Raw genomic sequence first — 17,054 nt, forward strand, 5'->3', positions numbered from 1 at the left:
CCTTGGCTCGTTTCAATGCATCTTTTTAAAGAAAAGAATTTATATAAATACTCTTTTGTGAAAGAAAAATATTGTTTTGATCTCATACTTCATGAGGGTTTTTTTTAAATTATCTTCACTTTGGAACATAGGAAGTAAAACATTAGCCTGAACAATAGTCATACCTACATTTTGCTGTTCTTATCACCTGTGACAGGAATCTCCAGGTGATATCTGGGAGCCAGGATACAACCAGCACCTACCTGAAGAAAAATGAAAATGGCAACTATTAATGAAAGTAGGATTTTAACTCTTTAAAGATACAATAAGTGTATAGCAAAAAAACCAAAATAAGTAATAAGAGCCCCCTATACATTAAAACCCACTCTTTAAATATTTGTTTACAACATTTATAGAGCAGTTACACCTTGTTTACTCAGTGCTTGTGTTCTCTGCTCACTCAGTACTGTGAGAATAAAGATTTGGTTAAAGTCTAGGTAAACTGCCAGCACTCTGGCATGTCTGGATTCTCAAGAATCCATTGCTGCGGAAATAAAAAGGAAATTAAACCACTGGAAAAATTAAAAAAGTATGTTAGGTTTCTACGGAGCCTGCTGAAATTTGGGGGCAAAGTTTAACTTGCCATTTAATTCACGTCATTGGGAGGTAAGGTTTAATGGACACTTACTTCACATCATTATGCAGTGACTGTGGCAGGGCACTGAAGGGCCCTGTGCTGCTGCTCAGTGCTCAGCAGCACCCATCAAAAATGATCCATGCACAGAAATCCTCTCCTCAAGAGGCAGAGTGAGCACCACAGCCTTTCAGGCAGCTCTGGCCACATGAGCCTCAAACACTGTTCTGCAGTTTCTCAGTCCTCTGATACAATTCTTTAAAGCAGTGTCATTTCAATGGATGTAAAATTCAGCCACTTAGGCTGTCAGACTGTTTCAAGTAGTGCTGCGAGCCAGTGCTATGACACTGCAGCCTATTTGTCATGTATTCCAGTGCAGTGTGTATAGAAATGAACCTCCTCCTCTGAGATGGTCCCTCCCACAAATGAAGCATGACTTGCGGTCTATCAAGCGTGCCTGCAACTGCCTGAAGAACGGCCATCATCAAAAAGAATCAACAAAATCAAAAACAAACAAACAAAAAAAAAAAAAAAAACCTTAACCCAAAAAAGTTTTAAATTGGGTTTGGATTTTTTTTGGGTTTTTTTTTTTTTTTTTTTTTCTGTAGTTTTCCTCTTATTCAAGTCTAGACCACTATAGTGCACTGTAACAGTACTTTTCCATAAGGTCTGGGATCTGGACCTTTTGGCTGTAGTGAACATAAACTCACTGATGATGATCTGGTATTATAATACTGCAAATCAGTCAAATGATCCCTGAGGTGAACTAAAGACCCTTTCAGTATTCATCTACTCCTTATTAGCAGTAAGTAAAACCAGCAATCAGGCAGCAAGCACCTTCAAAGTAAAAGCTGCTGTTTTGGAATTAAAAGTCATAACTTCACAAACAGTTTTAGAGCAAGACATATTGTCAAGTATCACATTGCTAGTAAATTAACTCTTATTCATGAAAGAAATTTCCTTTTTTTTTTTTTTTTTTTTTTAACTAGGTGTTCTCACCAAGTACTTAAATTAAAACAAAAATTCAAGTCCTGGTCAACTGAATCTTGTAACAGTAGTTGCAATTATACCCATATAGAAATCTTTTATTTATTTTAACTAGTCAACAAAAATCTGACTGAGCATTCCAAAGGCCATAGTTCGCACCATAAGTGCTGAGGAGAGCCACGTGTAGCATCAGTAAGAGTATAGCACATTTACCACAGTTTATATTGCAATTGACTGTTGCAAAACATTACAAATTATACATGTAGAGCATCCTAAACATGGGCATAACACAGCCCCACTGCAAGTGCTGCTGGCATGCTGCTGCACTTTGAAGTCAGACCTGCTTGCAAGAAGATGGAACACCTCTCTGTCAGTTTCCTGGGTCATCTGTGTGGGTTTTTTAAAAACCTGAAGCCTTCTATTTGATTTCTGAAATGCCTCAATACCATCCAGCCTCCCTTTCCCTTCCCACTCCATCAACAAGCAGGGCTTCCAAAATATCCACTCCTGGCCGTGCTGGCAGGTCCGTCTGTGACCAAAATGTGCTTTTTCCTCTCTTCAGGGCCCATGGTCTGGGAAATGCTAATAAACAGGAATCCTCCTTCTGCCAGAGAAGTGCTGCAAGGAGGGAGGCTAACCACCAATTTGAGGCACGCACATCTTTAGCTGGAGTATTACTCCACATTCAAATTTTCCTCTGCTCCAAAACAGATGCTGGGGGTATTTTTTCCGGCGAGCAGCATTTCTCTGGAGTAACTCCATGAATTTGATGCCGGAGGCTGAGCTCCATCTGCACATTTTGCTCCCACCGATGAAACAGGGCTGGGGAAACACAGTGCAGGACAGCTGGGCAGCAGGACAGCTGTAACACAGGAGCCCATGCCACTCAGGTCTGCCAGGCTGTCAGCAAATCCCTCACAGCACTGCACAAACTCCCACTGCTGTCACAGGGAATTTGGACTGTGCCTATGGCAGGCTCTCATCCCCAAAATAACTTACTTGGTCCCAGCCTTAAGAAAAGCTGCCCAGGAGGACAAAGTGGAAGGGAACTCGTGGGGGTCTAGAGATTTACATCAGTCCTGGCAATTAGTCAGGGCTGTGCAACATTTGGAGAGCCCCACACGAGCAGCAGGACAGGCAGATGACTGTGATGAGTTACAGATGTGATGGCAAGAGCAGAAACATGGAGCTCTTCACTTCAGTTGTGTCAAAAAAAAGACCCCTTAACTACTCATCTATTCCTTTTTAAGAGTAAGTAAAATCAGTAATTAGACAGTAAGCCCCAAGGACATTTTTAACTGCAGAGTTTTAAATGTGGGGCTGCAGAGGAAAGGACTGAGGAGTTGCTGTTAAGCACGGACAGAATATAAAGTTTCTTTGCTGTCTCTGCTCTGTATTTGCAGAGCAAATAAAAACTCCCAAAATAACCCGTGTCCAGTAGCTCTGTGGACTTTGTGCTGACACTGGTTTTAAACCACCTGCAGGTTTCAAAGTGCCCACAACCACGTCACATACTCTTCAGTATGCAAGAACAATGCAAAACTGTGAGAACTATGCAACACTGAAGACAGCCTGGTAGAAAAACAATGAAGATGAGTTATTCTGTCCATCCACCTTGTGAGCATTTACCCACAGAATTCAGACAAAACGTTTTTCTAATACCCCAAGTGCAAAATACCACATCTGGAAACCAGGAGCACAGATGTTGTTGACAGCAGATGGTAGAGGCTGCCTCAGAAAGCAGCAGATGGAATTTGAAATCACTGTGGATAACTGACTCTGCACAAGCACTTGGCATGCCGTGGTAACAATGGCAGGCAGAGTTTGTGGATACAAACATCAAGAGCTTGATACTCAAAATCTGAGCACCATTTTCTGGGAGTATCTAGAACACTGGGCTAACAGCTGGTGCTGGGTCACAAGAAACAGGAACAAGGAAGTTACAGAAGAAAACGCTTCCAGCTTCTGAACAAAATATGTACAACATGAAGCTTCAAATGCCCATTTTCTGCAGTTCATCCAAGGACTGAAGAGGTTAGTGGATAGCAGGAATCGTCTGGGACTTCTCAGCCTTGTTGATAAGGATGCAGCAATAAACAGGCCAAAGATGCAGTCCAAAGCCCAATGTGAAAATGCAATTGAAACGCTCAGCAATGACCACAATCAAATAGCAGAACAGGTTCTCCCACTACACGATGCATTGCCACTATCTTTAGGGCCAGCTCAGGGCACTGACTTTCAGGGAGGAACATTCAGATATAGCTTTCAGAGTAAGTTTCTCAGATAAGCAACAGAGAGGGGGTGGGGAAGGGAATTGCTGCAGGTGGACAGTCCCTTCTGAAGCAAGAAGGGCACCCACAAAGGGACCAGCCTGTGGATGTAATTTGCATTCCACATATCTGGCATGCTCAGATTTGCCTTGCTGCATGGGGGCAGTGACTAAATTAGAATTCTCACACTTCAACACTTCTCTTGCAAGGGAGGACAATTTTCCCTTTGCTTGAGGAGCAATCAAGCCTTGGGAGTCTCCTGAAGAATGCAGGAGTTTCTACAGATGTTTCTCAGTGACAAAAGGTTATTGGCACAGACTAGACCAGCCAGTCCTCTGTCTTGGCCAGGCTTCTCCCAGAGTTTGCACTACTCCATTTCCCAAGCAGTGGGTGATATGGATTGTCCTCTACTCTACTCACCAGTGACAGAAACAGCCCAGCATTTTGCCTAGCCTAGGCAACTCATTCCTGCTGGTTAATTAAACCACTTAGCCAAGGGTCAAAAGGATAACACTAGCAAATGTATAGGATTCCTTAATCCACACAAACTACCAGCTTAGGCTCCAGCATCTGCTTTGCACACACTTTTTGTCAAGACTCACTTTTTTCCAGCATGATGACTCAACCCTTTCCTGGGAGGAAAATCACTAAGGTTTGGCAGGCTAAATAGTCCCTTGGCTGGGCAGTCTTGCCTATAGGATATGGAACTCGTTGACATGGAGCAGAGAGATTATAGCACTGCTACTGCAGTAAAACACAAGTGCCATGTTTTATGCCCATATTCAAGTGGTATGTGCTGGATACATAAAAATTTTACTGCTGGAAATAGCAACTGCAGGTATTTAATATATTGATGAATTAAATATACAAACATGTAATAAGCAATATCAAATAAGCAGGAATGCACAGATTTTTTTTTCTCTTTCATAGGACCAACTACTCTGTCTCTGTAAGGGCACTTTGAATACTCTGATTTCAAAAATTCCATCCCAGAAGGAAGGAGAAAATAAGACTAATGACAATAATATAGATTACCATGTGTCTAATGCGTCACAGCCCATGATAAGACTGAGCTCATCTTGCATAGCACCATGCAGAGTTCTAGCAGATACTCCAGAACAGGATACTTATTTTCACTAACAATACAACTGCAATAGAGCAAAATCATCTTTCTTTAGTACCTCTGAATGTTTACCGTTATATAAGCTCTATATGGAACACACAGAGTACTCTGGCAGCACTTGCCTAAGCACAACTATTTTGTTGTTTCACTATCTGACCCTGCAAAGCTGAGCTTGGTTTTCCAGAAACATAAGGGTGGTACCCAAAATAACCCCAAAGCTTTCATGCTGTGACAAACAGGAGTTAAGGTAAGAGAGTTTTAGGTGACAGCAGATGGTTTGTGCTGCCCAGCTGCATTATTAGTTCTCTATTTAAGTTCATAGGGAAGCAATTTGATCGAAAAGGGACTACACAAGGTTCATAATTTCTTCCATGGGATCACACTGCCTCTAAATTGCACAGACCTTTCCACTGCACATGTTACAAGGTCCCGGAGACTGGAATTTCTCCAGCAATACTTAACTGAGGCTGGAGTTCGTCTGAGCTCTGGAGGGGATTAGAAGCAAGCACGCTTTTTAAGAGCATTTATTCTTTATTCTGGATCAGGAGCAGCAGGACTATTACACAGCCCTAGCTTGTACTTAGCTTTGACCTGCTCAACTCCCACTGACCATTGGTTAATAGTAGCATCAGTGTTTAGGACAGCATGAAAGCAAAGGCTTTCAACCTGTAAATAACCTGAAGAACAATTGCTGACTTTGTTTCTCACCCCCTTGGGTCTTGAGTTGAAGTTTGCAGTAGCATATAAAATGGAGTGTGCCACAGAACAGAGTGGCAGGCTCTAGCTCAGACCAGACCCCACCTAACAGGTCTAGGGCTGTGTTTCACCCTATCTTAGAGCTGAGACCAGATGATGGTCAGACAAGGAAAAATGGTTCTCTAGAAGCTGTCTCTTTATTGAGAGTGAAAGATTAATCATGTCTCACTTAACTGACTAATCTCCAATAAGTTGAGGCAGATATTAAACATGTACCTCAAATAACATCTAAAGCAAGCATTACTGTGTACCCCACACTATTACCCACCTCAGAAGTGCACCTGCACACCCATTGGTCAATAAGCACTACAGATACTTTGTCAGCATTATTTAGATACAAAAATAGCTTGAGGCAAGTGTTGTTTAGCATATGTTTATTTGCACAAGGATTTCAGCATCATTAAGGTCCAAACCCCAATTTCCAAGGATGACAAGTGAACACCACAGTGCAGAACAGTAGACAGAGTTACTGTGACCAATCTCACATTTGGGCTCATTACAAATGCAAGTATTTCTAGTACCCTGTTTTGTCAGCTAAAAGCAGAGGGAGGGGGAGAAAGAAAAAAGAAACAAAAACAACTCACTTCTTCCAAAGAGATGAGAGGCAGGTTTTCCAAGAGCTGACTTCTCTGAATTGTAAAAAATAATAACATAGGAAAAAAGGCCTTCTAAATTTCAATGGGAAGTGCAGTTTTATTCAGAGAGACAAGCCCAATCCAGACATTTAAGTGAGAAAATCCAGAGTGCTCCAACCATTCCCCCCAAAGTTTCTACCACAGACCAATGTCCCACCGTATACCTAGCTTCACTGAAAATAAAGAACACTTATGAAATACACTTAACTGTATTCAAGAAACAATTGAGCAAGACTTAGGTGTAAGGGCTAGAAGATTTATTATTCATTTGGTTGTCCCAATGCCCAAATTAGACCAAGTTGCTGGTGGCTGCGGTCAACTTACTGCTCATTCCTGTGCCTAATAGTTACAGGATCCTGACTAAGTTGAGTGAGAGGAATGGAAAACAAGTACCATCAGGACACTAACAGTTTAGGATTAAGGCAATTTGTCCAGGTTCTCTTCTAAGAGGCCTTTTCCCAACTACTCATATAGTGACAAGCAGAGATCACTAGTAACATCAGTGGTTATTCTAGGAATTGGGAACCCACAAAGTCTAGGCACATACCAAATGCTTAACCCCAGAACTCAAGTCCAAAATATGGATCTTTAGGTTTCAATAAAAAGCTTTAGGTATTTGGACTAGATTTCAATACTACCTACTGCTATGTAGAGGAGATGATTAAGTGAAAGCGTGAAGATCTTTTGAAAAATGGTTGTTCAGAAGCAAGCAGTAGTCTTAAACCCCCAACTTAGTGATTGACTGACTGAGCTGAGGACAAACACAGCAATAATTAAATCTTTAGCAGAGTAAGCACAAACTATGCTTTAGCTTACAACTTGTAACAGTGACCACGGATCAGCACAGGGCTTTTACTAAAGTGACTAAAACACAATCTTCTACCAGGTCTCCTTGGTAGCATCTCTATCAAATAAAAAAGTCTGTCTTAGAGTGAGGAAGTCACAACAACAAACTGCAAGTCAAGGGGAACTTGTCAATAAATGTTGTCAACAGGTGTTTAACCTCAGACTGGCTTTGTCCAGCAGCGCTTACAAGCTACAACAAGAAAACAGCTATTTTACACCACAGCCTAGTTAGTAGAAGCTTGATCCTGAGGAATGATGCACTGAGTGTTACTGCAGCTTTGTTTTAATGCCACTGCCCAGAGGGAATGTATCAGGTAACAGTCTGAAGTACAGTAGTCTCTCCCTAAGCTCCACATGACACACAAGAGGTTAGAAGAGATTTTCAGAGGCATTATTAGTGCTGAGGGGTGACTGAACCAAGCAGGCATCCTAAACTCAGCCTAGGGTCATCACTTTTACCTACTGTTCATTCTCAAATTACCCCTTGCAACAGGGGTCACCATAAACCTGAACCCAAACCAGCTAACCCACAGCAAATTAAGCCACTGCCACCATCAAGCTGCCAGAACCACCCAAAACAGAAAGGGGTAGGCTGCTTGCAGTACAGTGATGAAAAGCTCCCAAGTACACCAGCTTTAGCTGCCAAACCTGGATTGTTTTGAAGGCAATGGGACACGCAGTGCCCCAGCAATCCCGGGCACTCCATGATCAATGTAGCAGGTAGCATGCAGCTTCAGGATACAGTTTAACCATTCGAGGGTTCAGTATTTAAGAGCCAGGTTACAAAGCATCAGTATTTCCCAGGCGCTAGAGCATCTTAACAACCAAACAGGGAACACAAGAGTCCTGCAAAGCTCAAACCCAGCCACTCAGCTGCTCAGAAAGTAGCAATTCAATGTGCAGCTTCCTCAGAGGCCTCAGCATCAAGTTACATCAGCAAAAGCACAATATGGCAGGAAACTTAACTTTTCCATAGCTCTGTCTCACTAGGAATCAAATCCAGCCTTTTTTCCTGCTCTAGCATTTCCTTTTCTAGGAGATGCACCTGGCCTGATGTCCAGCAGCCAAGGCATTAAAGACTAATAAAACAAGTCTGTGTTTCCAGCTTGTGAGGACTCCTCCCAAGCATCTCACCACTTCTCCCATGCGAGCCAATGCACAAAACCAGTTCCTAAAGATCAGCCATGATACCACAGAGAAGGCAGATACCTGAGTCTGAGCCCTTCTAGGCAACTGTTCACTTCTGCAATGGCTATAGCATAGGCTGGCTTCAAAAACATCTACGCAAGAGATGGCAGCAATTACAAACTCTTAAGTCTTCTTTATAGTGACACTCTATACTAGGCCAAGTATTGCTTTCCATGCAGGAGTTATTCTTGCCTAGGACTGCATTCCAGCAGTAAGCTTGCACTAAGTTTAACACATATGACAACACTGGCATCACGTTAGTTTTTAAAAAGTCAAAGTCTTGGATGACAGATGTCTTGTCTGTAAACCACACCAAGTCCAAGCCACAGTTAATGAAAAATGTGGGTTTGCGTTCAAGTTCAGCTACTTTGGCTGACTAATCAGGAAGCCTTTGATGAAAAAAAGCTCACAATATAATCCACCAAATTATTTGTCTTTTTGTTACCGAAGTTGCTATCAAAACTGGTCAGGAAAGTAGGCTAAAGCCTGCTTAGCTACATGCAGTCCACTTGGTAGATTGCATCCCTCCCTGCCTTCCTCAGCTAAAGGAAGTCTGAACAGAGAAGTAGCCTCACTGCTCTGTTGAGACAGTCTTTACGAAGTAGTTATGAAAAGTGGAAAGAACTTCTTGGTCTTTTGAGAAGCAGGCAATTTTTATTTTCATTTAAGCACAGCACTGCTGCTGTTTTCCACCTTGAATAGCAACCAAACTCTGGTGTTCTGCCCGCTTTCTGCTTTACCTTCTAAGACTTAATAATTTGTTGGATCAGGCACTTTGGTCTTACAAGCTTGCAGAAACAGTAATAAATCGTTCTAGAAGTAATAAAAAAGATTCAGTGAACAAGCATTCTTGAACATTGCACCAGCACATAATAAATAGCTCTAAGATTTGCCTTTCTAGTCTACATCTCTGGTTAAACAAAAGAAACTCAAGATCATTGCTATATGTATTTTACTATTATAATTCAGTGAAAATCATCCTGTTAATAACACCACTGCATAAATAACTGAGGAATTTTTAACCTTCCTTATAAAGCCCAGGAGTCTCAAAGCAGCAAGTTCAGCACACACCCTTCAGGAAAATCAGCCCTCTGCACCTCCAAGGGAGTGCATACTCTTCCAGAGACTATTCTGAACTCAGGCCCAGACTTTCAACACATACAGCTTCTGTGGAGAGCTCTGCTTAGGGTTTGTACACCTCTTCAAGTGAGGGTTAAGAGCAGTAAAAAGGAAGAATTTTACCCTAACCACCCAAAATGCTGTCTCATACAGTGATCAGGTGATAGTGATAACCAAGTAAGCTCAGTGGTGACAGAAAGGCAAACCTTCAGGACCAGCCTGAAGTTGTACAATAAGAAATTCATTTTAGGAGGCAAATTCAGAATTTGTACTGTGGCAGGAGTGCATGTAATCCTGCAACTTATATTGACTTGGGATTTTTGTTGGTATTGCTGCAGACCCGTGAGGAAGAAAATCTGGTCAAACCCCAAAGTAAGAGCTGTGCTACTTTCCAACTGTGCCAAAATTGTCTTGAAAGATAGTCAGAAAAGCTTTAGCTTCATGCTGGACTCAAGAATATTTTTCCAAGTTAACTGTTCAAACTGCTTCTCCAATTCTATTTAAAACTTCAATTGCTCACTTCAAGAACTTTTTACATTACCAAGTTTTAGATTATGTTTTGGTGTGTTTTTAGAAATGCCACCTTCCAAGTTTTTGTAGTCAAGAAAAATTTAATCATCTTATGCTTTATGAATAGACTTACTAAACTATCTTCAACTTCCAAAAAATTAGTCTTGAACTCAAGGCAGGACCACATAACCACAGGCACTACAGGAAACAACATTTATGTCCTCTACAAGACAGACAGTATCCATACTGTTACCAGCTCTACACAGACACAAAGTGAAAGCGACCCAAGCAAAACATGAACCCAGTCTTGGCACAATTAGCTCAAGAGAAATTTGGCCAGAACTTGGACTGAGGAAGAGTAATGAGGTTAGGAAATAGAAAGCAGAGTTTTGCTGCTACTGCAGGAGCAGCTTCTGCTTAAGGCATTTTACAGTCAATTAACCAACCCAGTTTACTGAATACTCCACTTAGATCCCATTTTTACAGCCACTTCCAGAGCTAGTACAAAGTTTCTTAGCTGCTCCTCTTAACGTCTGGCTGCTGGCTCTCTTCTCCTGATGAAGAGGTAATAAGGCTTTTTGGCATTTGTAGAGATACACTTAAAGACTCATAGCAGGTCACCTGGCTGCATAATCCCACTGCACACCAGGAAATGGACAGTCTGATACAGTCATGTTTCCATTAGAGAACATCCAACTGACACTTATTACTTGTCTATATTTACACTCTTGGCTTTCAGTAGTCTCCAGCCAGGAGCACTCGAGGGAAGCGATCAATTGCAAGGCAACCAAGTGGGGTAGGACTGGCTGTACAGCACAGGGGCACTTGCCAGGTAGTAGTTGCTGAAGTTTGCATCGCTGACATAAGGTGCTGGCTGGTAGTAACAGGTGACATTAGTGGCATTAGGGATGACGTTCTGTTCTGCCAACACCTTGAGTGCCAGCAGAGAAATCAAATTGAGAGTCTGCCTTCGCTCGTGTCCCATGAGGCAGACGGTGCTCTCATTCACCACCCTGCGCAGAATCATGAGGTAGTCGTACTTGCTCCTCTCTTCTTTGGAGAAGTGGTTCTGGAGGTAGGTCTCCAGCTTGCGCTGCTGATCCAGGATGTCTGGGAAGTCTATGAAGAATCGGGAGCACATGTAGCGCTCCAGTGTTTTGATCTCGTCCTTATCCATGGGCCTGAAGTCTCGTACTAAGAGGTTACTATACTTCAGCAGCCCACCACCTCGAATCTCTTCAGGATTTTTGGTAGCTATCAGCTTGTTCTGGAGATGATCAAAAGCTGCTTCAAAGTCTCCATACATGCTCTCCCCAATCACAGTTGGATGGAAGTGTTCCGACATGGGTGTTTCTGAGTAGTCATAGTAAAAGAGCAGGGAGTCCAGAATGATCTGGAACGAGTCCACACTGAACTCAAACTGCCGCCGTATGCAGTCTACAAACTTAAGCTCCACGTTTTTGCCATGCTTGTTGGAAAGCGATATCAAGCTCCAGCGGTCAGTCTCCGTGTACACTTTGACCAGCTTCTGGATGTAGGCTTCCTTCAGTGTTACGGGACTGATTTTCAGCTTGCTTATTCCTTCCGGCAGGAAATTCAAGAGGGATCGCAAGACCACATCTCGAACTAAGTGAAACTCTGCCTCACTTGGAAGAGAAACTTGAAAAATGAGATCCAGGTCTTTGCATCCCAGCCCATTATCCTTGACCAGGACGTGACCAGCTGCAGAACCGTTCAGACGGACATCGTGGACCACAATGCCTGCTTCGCTCAGCCGGCCCCGAACCGTCTGAACAATGTCCTTCAGAGTGATCTTCAGCGTCGGGAAGTTCCCCCGCCCATGGATGGGAACCACCTCTGTGAGAACCTCGTGCAGACGGCTGACCTGCTCCCAGTTCAGTACACTGCAGGACATGGAGTCTGCTCTGCTACTTCCTTTGCCTGCCATCTTAGGGCTTTTCTTCTCCAAAGAAACTGTATGGAGGTAGAATATCAAAAGAAAAAGACAAGTCAGAGCTTCAGTTTATGCTTCCTATTCCTAGGCTCTGTTTTTCCGTCCATTCACACGGACACAAACTAGACAGAAATAACTCTATGTATTAATGATTATCAGCAATCCTTTCACCTGAAATGAGACACAGCTTTCCTATTGGTGCAGGCAAAAAAAAAAAGTTGTCATTGATCTTTATTTTTTTTTTGGTGAGGCAGAGTTACTTTAGGAAAGTAGTTTGTGTCAAATGGAAATCACCAAAAATGACACAAGCTAAGGCTAAAGTCATCAGCAGCACCAGCAGAAATGAGATGAGCTGCAAAGGACTTCTGAGAGTCAGGCTTTGAAGTTGTTTCACCATGCATATAAAGCTCAAACTGCTGTCTCCAAGTAACACAACTGCAGAACAGCCTCAGGTGTTAGTTTCAGTGCTTAGACATCCAGTCCACTGATAACTCTTAAATTATGTCAGAGATACAAGATGTCTTCCTGTACATAGAATGCTTTCCTTTCTAAATGATCCAGCATCTATCACTCACAGGATAAAGGTCTAGTACATCTTGCTCCTGCAAAAAGCTGCAGCTCTTCAACATCCTGGACAGAATTTCAGCTGCAAACTCAGGTAACTCCAGACTTTGTAAGCAACTCTTTACCCTTCTTCAGAGACACTGCCTAACCAAACTACCTTTCTGGAAATGTTCCTACTTGCCCCAAGTTCTGCTCATTTGTGAAGGGCAAACAAGCTTGTAAGACCTGGGACAAATTCAGATGATGGATATCAAGCTCACGTTACTGTTTCAACACCCAGAATCTCACTAACCAGACTTATTCACAGCCTTGTCTGAACATTTTAAGCACAAGAGAATGATCTAATTAGCTGTGACAAGATTCCTTAAGTCACCTGCCTTTTGTAGCACAGAGATACTTACAGATGTTCTACAGTCATGCAACTCAAAACAGTGTTAATAGCTTTTTCTTATTTTAAGTGTTCCAGGTTTCTGTGTAGCCAGGTGCTTCCTGACAGCTACACACTAATTCAGGCCTCACCTTCTTCTGCCCCAAGTATTCCTGAAGACTGCAGCTGCCAAGGTCAGACTAGTCAAACTTAAGCTAATTAACTCTTGCCTACCAAAAAGGAAAAGCCAAACCCTATAGTTTCCTGGCATGCAATAGCACAGTGCATGGAACATTTTTAAGCAAGTTTCAAAGAACAACTATTGTCATCTCAGACCTCCCCTTTTTCACCTTTTCATTTTTGAGCAACTCATTTGACTTGCCACCTCTTTGGAGGAAGAGAATCAAACCCAGAGCAAGTATGCAGTGAGGTTAAAATGCTTCTGGGGAAGTAGCTTCTGCCCTTGAGCAGGAGCTGCTGCATTACAAACTGTGCTGCCATGGATCACATCAGCACCAGCAGGCACGAAACAAACCTCTGATTTGCAAGATGATTAATCTAGGACAAATCAAGAGGTTCTTCAAGCTTGATCTTTAAACATAAGCATCAAGCCTGCCAGCAGTTGCTCTCAGGCAGTTCAAGCACATTAAAGTACATTTCCTCAGTAAACTCACTGTGTTTCCATTAAATCCTTCGGATCACTAAAGAACACAGGAGTCTTCCCACAACTTCTAACTGAAGCTACAAGTGCTTTCAGAAACTGCCTCTGAAACTATTCCCTCTCCTTCTTCCCATTTGTAGCCCTCTCTGCAGCCAAGATAACACACGCAGCTCACTCATCCAGTGACCAGAAAGGATTTGGAACAGTGCTTCCAACCCCACCACACACACTTGGTTCTGCTTGGTGACCCTCACCTAGGAGAATAATGCACATTGCTGCCCCAAGGGGAGAAAGATGAAGTATTTAATTTCTAGTTCAGTGGAGGGTTTAATTCTCAGGCTATCAACCTCCGAAGCCTCCCACCCTCAAATCACCAGTGTTTGCCTACTCGGCAAAGTTTATGTTAGTGACAACAGATTCCTAGCGACCCCAGTGTATTTGGGATGCTAACAGCCCCCATGCCTCTTGTTTCACTGCCAGTCACTCCCTTCACAAGGCTGACACCTGAAGACTCTCACTCCTTGGGAAGAACACCACTACGGAGTCAGGAGACACTAACTAACTATCTTTAATACCGAGTGTAAAGAGTACTGAACACAACACTCAACCAGAAGCAAAAAAGAACGAGGACTACACACCTTCACCTTGGTCGCGACGAGGTGCACTACCCTGCAGCAGCAACTTTCTCCTATAAGACATACAATTTGACACAAGACCCACAAAAGTCCAGGGGCCCGTCCCGCAGAGCCCAGCGGCGCTGGGGCCGCGAGGTCGGGTTCCCTCCGCCTTACGCCGCCCCCAACACCCACAGCCACGACAGAAGCGCTGCCCAGCTCCTGCTCCCAGGAGAGCCCGCCCGCCCCGGAGACGGGAGAGGAGCCCCGCCCCCGCCGCTCACCTCGGCCCCGCCGCTCACCCCGAGCAACCACGCCGGCCCCGCCGCTGCCCGCCACCGCCCTTTATGGCTCTCCACCGCCGCCCCGCCCCGGCCCGCCCCNCGCTCGGGGGGCGGGGACCGCACGGGGGCGGCCCCCGAGCCCCGGAGCGCTCGCCCGCCGCCTCGGGGGCTCGCCCCGCGAACTCCGCACACAGCGCCCACCTCCCCCCTCCCATATAAATACAAAATTTCAAAGGGCCCCTCGGTTCAGGAAGGACATTGCGGGGCGGAAGCGCCTCCAAAGAAGAGCAACGAAGTTGGTGAAGGATCTGGAGCACTAGTCCCATGATGAACGGCTGAAGGAACTGGGGTTGCTTAGTCTGGAGAAAAGGAGGCTCAGGGGAGATCTTACTGCTCTCTACAACTGCCTGAAAAGAGGATGTAGCCAGGTGGTGATCAGTCTCTTCTTCCAGGCAACAAGTGACAGGAGACAACAGTCTTAAGCTGTAGCAGGTTCAGGTTGGACATTAGGAAGAAATTCTTCACTGAAATGGAGATTAGACATTGGAATAGACTGTTCAGGGAGATGATGGAGTTGTTTAAATTAAGACTGGATGTGGCACTCAGTGCCATTATCTAGTTGACATGGTGGTGTTTGGTCATAGGTTGGAGTTGATCACCTCAGAGATCTTTTCCAACCTAATTGGTTCTGTGATTCTGTGAATCTGTGGGTTTACTGAAATAAAACAGGGCTTTCCAGAAGGCACCTTGTCCCAGACAGAAGTGCTGTCAGCAGAGATCCCAGAGATCCAGCTCTTCCAAAGAGTTCTCTGTGGTGCTCAACTGGAAACAGCCAAAGCAGGCACTCATCCAGAGCCGACAAGGATGGGCTCACAAGGATGTCAGAGCAGTGCTGAAACAGCGTGCCACTGGAAACTCTGGCTGATGGGCTGTGGGAGGCTCTGCGCACACGGACAAGGATGATGGAATCACCGGACAGGAATTCACTTGGAGATGCAGTGTCATAAAAACCAGCTGGGGGTTAGTAGTGCAGGGTGCGAGATCATGCGTTCTGGGGGCAAAAGTCACAATTTCTGCTGAGAACATAACGTTTCATCAAATACAGGGGTATCTGCCTTTTGTTAGGATAATCAGGACTCAATAGAAGCAGGGAGAAAAATCAACACAACCTAGGGCAGGCCAGCTGACATAATCCTAGTAGAAGTAAAAAAAGTACTTCTAAAGCATTGGAAAAAAAAAATCACCACTACATCTGTTATACTCTTTGGCCATACACAGTCAAGAAAGATGAATTAAAACCTGCACACATATGGAGAAGAGCTGGCCTTGAACGAGGAAACTGGAAAGCTCCTTTTTGCCTAGCAAACACAACAGACTGCCTTGTTTCACCAACAAAGCCAAAGCTGAGCAGGAATAGAGATGGGTTAGATAATTATTTATTTTATTCCAGTATTGTCCCACTGGGATAAATAACAGGAAACAAAATTATCTATTTAAATTAAAGGATAATATTGCACAAGAATCAGATTTGAGGCAAGCTACCACCTTGTTGTCCAGTGAGATAAATCATGAGATTTCAGAGCCTTGCAGGAGGGAAGGGAATAAAACTAGGTTTAAGATGAAGCTAGAAAAGAAAATATGTAATATGATTGCCTGTGGTGGTATGGAGCTGGACATGAGGATCCAGATGTCTCTCAACACTTTTTCCCTATGTTTCTAAAATTAGAAAGAGGAATAGGGAACTCAAACAGAAGTAGTAGCACACATGAGAGAAGCATAACCACTTGTAAGGAAATGTCTCACTTGGAGATTAAAACAGTGAATGATCTCACCTCTTAAGCATATCTCTCCAGCAAGATTTCTGCCTCAAATAATATTGCCTTTTGACAACAACTGATGATTTTGGGCAGCATATTTTCTGTTGTCACATGGGGAGTAATTAAAATACTTATTAAGAAATATTTTCTATTGGGAATATTTATTAGATACCAATATAGACAAAGATAAACTGCAGTAGATACTGCCATTATGGATGTTAAAGTATTAGCCAAAGGAAGAAATGTGAACTCAATACTTTAAAGTTCATACTTTATGTTATTTGTTTAAAAGTTCTTGTTCACAAAAACATTTTTAAACAAAAATAGGTATCTCCACTCTATTTTTGAGTGTTTTCTTTATCCTCTGACTAGCAGACCTTGAGTCTTTGTCAGGGTAACAGCACACTGCACAGTACTGTCTGCAGCGAACTTAGACCTCCTGACAATAAACTTGTTCTTTTTAATTGCTTTTCACAAGTGCCACACAAAGGGTCCTTGGGATGGGAATTGGACATGCCATTAAAGCTGGCTGGACCAGGTTCCTAAGTAAATTGCAGGAATAATGAGGCAAGCATCTTTGAGGAATGATTGAGCCCATTTACCCCTAAGGAGAATCTGCCTTCTGCTACACATCCACCTGTGTCCGTGTAGTGTATTATGGTGCCATGAGGATAGAAAATATGGAAATATACAGCTCACTGCTGAGACAAGATATTAAAAATTATGGGCTACTGCTCAGGTGCTGT

At 43.4% G+C, this 17,054-nt stretch overlaps 1 protein-coding gene across 3 annotated transcripts; it reads right to left on the minus strand.

The window, feature by feature from the left end:
- Window positions 1-6,118: 6,118 nt before the first annotated feature.
- Window positions 6,119-14,542, minus strand: TENT5C (terminal nucleotidyltransferase 5C). Of its 3 annotated transcripts, XM_041411079.1 has the most exons (3): window positions 14,492-14,519; window positions 14,232-14,281; window positions 6,119-12,021 (listed from the first exon to the last, which is right to left on the minus strand). In XM_041411079.1, exon 3 carries the CDS (start codon window positions 11,993-11,995, stop codon window positions 10,820-10,822), a length of 1,176 nt encoding a protein of 391 aa, XP_041267013.1. In that variant the 5' UTR covers window positions 11,996-12,021; window positions 14,232-14,281; window positions 14,492-14,519; the 3' UTR covers window positions 6,119-10,819. The 3 variants fall into 3 exon arrangements, with proteins under 3 accessions (XP_041267013.1, XP_041267014.1, XP_041267012.1); XM_041411080.1 differs by lacking the exon at window positions 14,232-14,281 and having other exon boundaries at window positions 14,492-14,542; XM_041411078.1 differs by lacking the exon at window positions 14,492-14,519 and having other exon boundaries at window positions 14,232-14,349.
- Window positions 14,543-17,054: the final 2,512 nt, after the last annotated feature.

Source organism: Onychostruthus taczanowskii, unplaced genomic scaffold, assembly GCF_017590055.1.
Source record: "Onychostruthus taczanowskii isolate IOZ18803 unplaced genomic scaffold, ASM1759005v1 scaffold34, whole genome shotgun sequence".
In the NCBI taxonomy this organism is placed as follows: Eukaryota; Metazoa; Chordata; class Aves; order Passeriformes; family Passeridae; genus Onychostruthus; species Onychostruthus taczanowskii.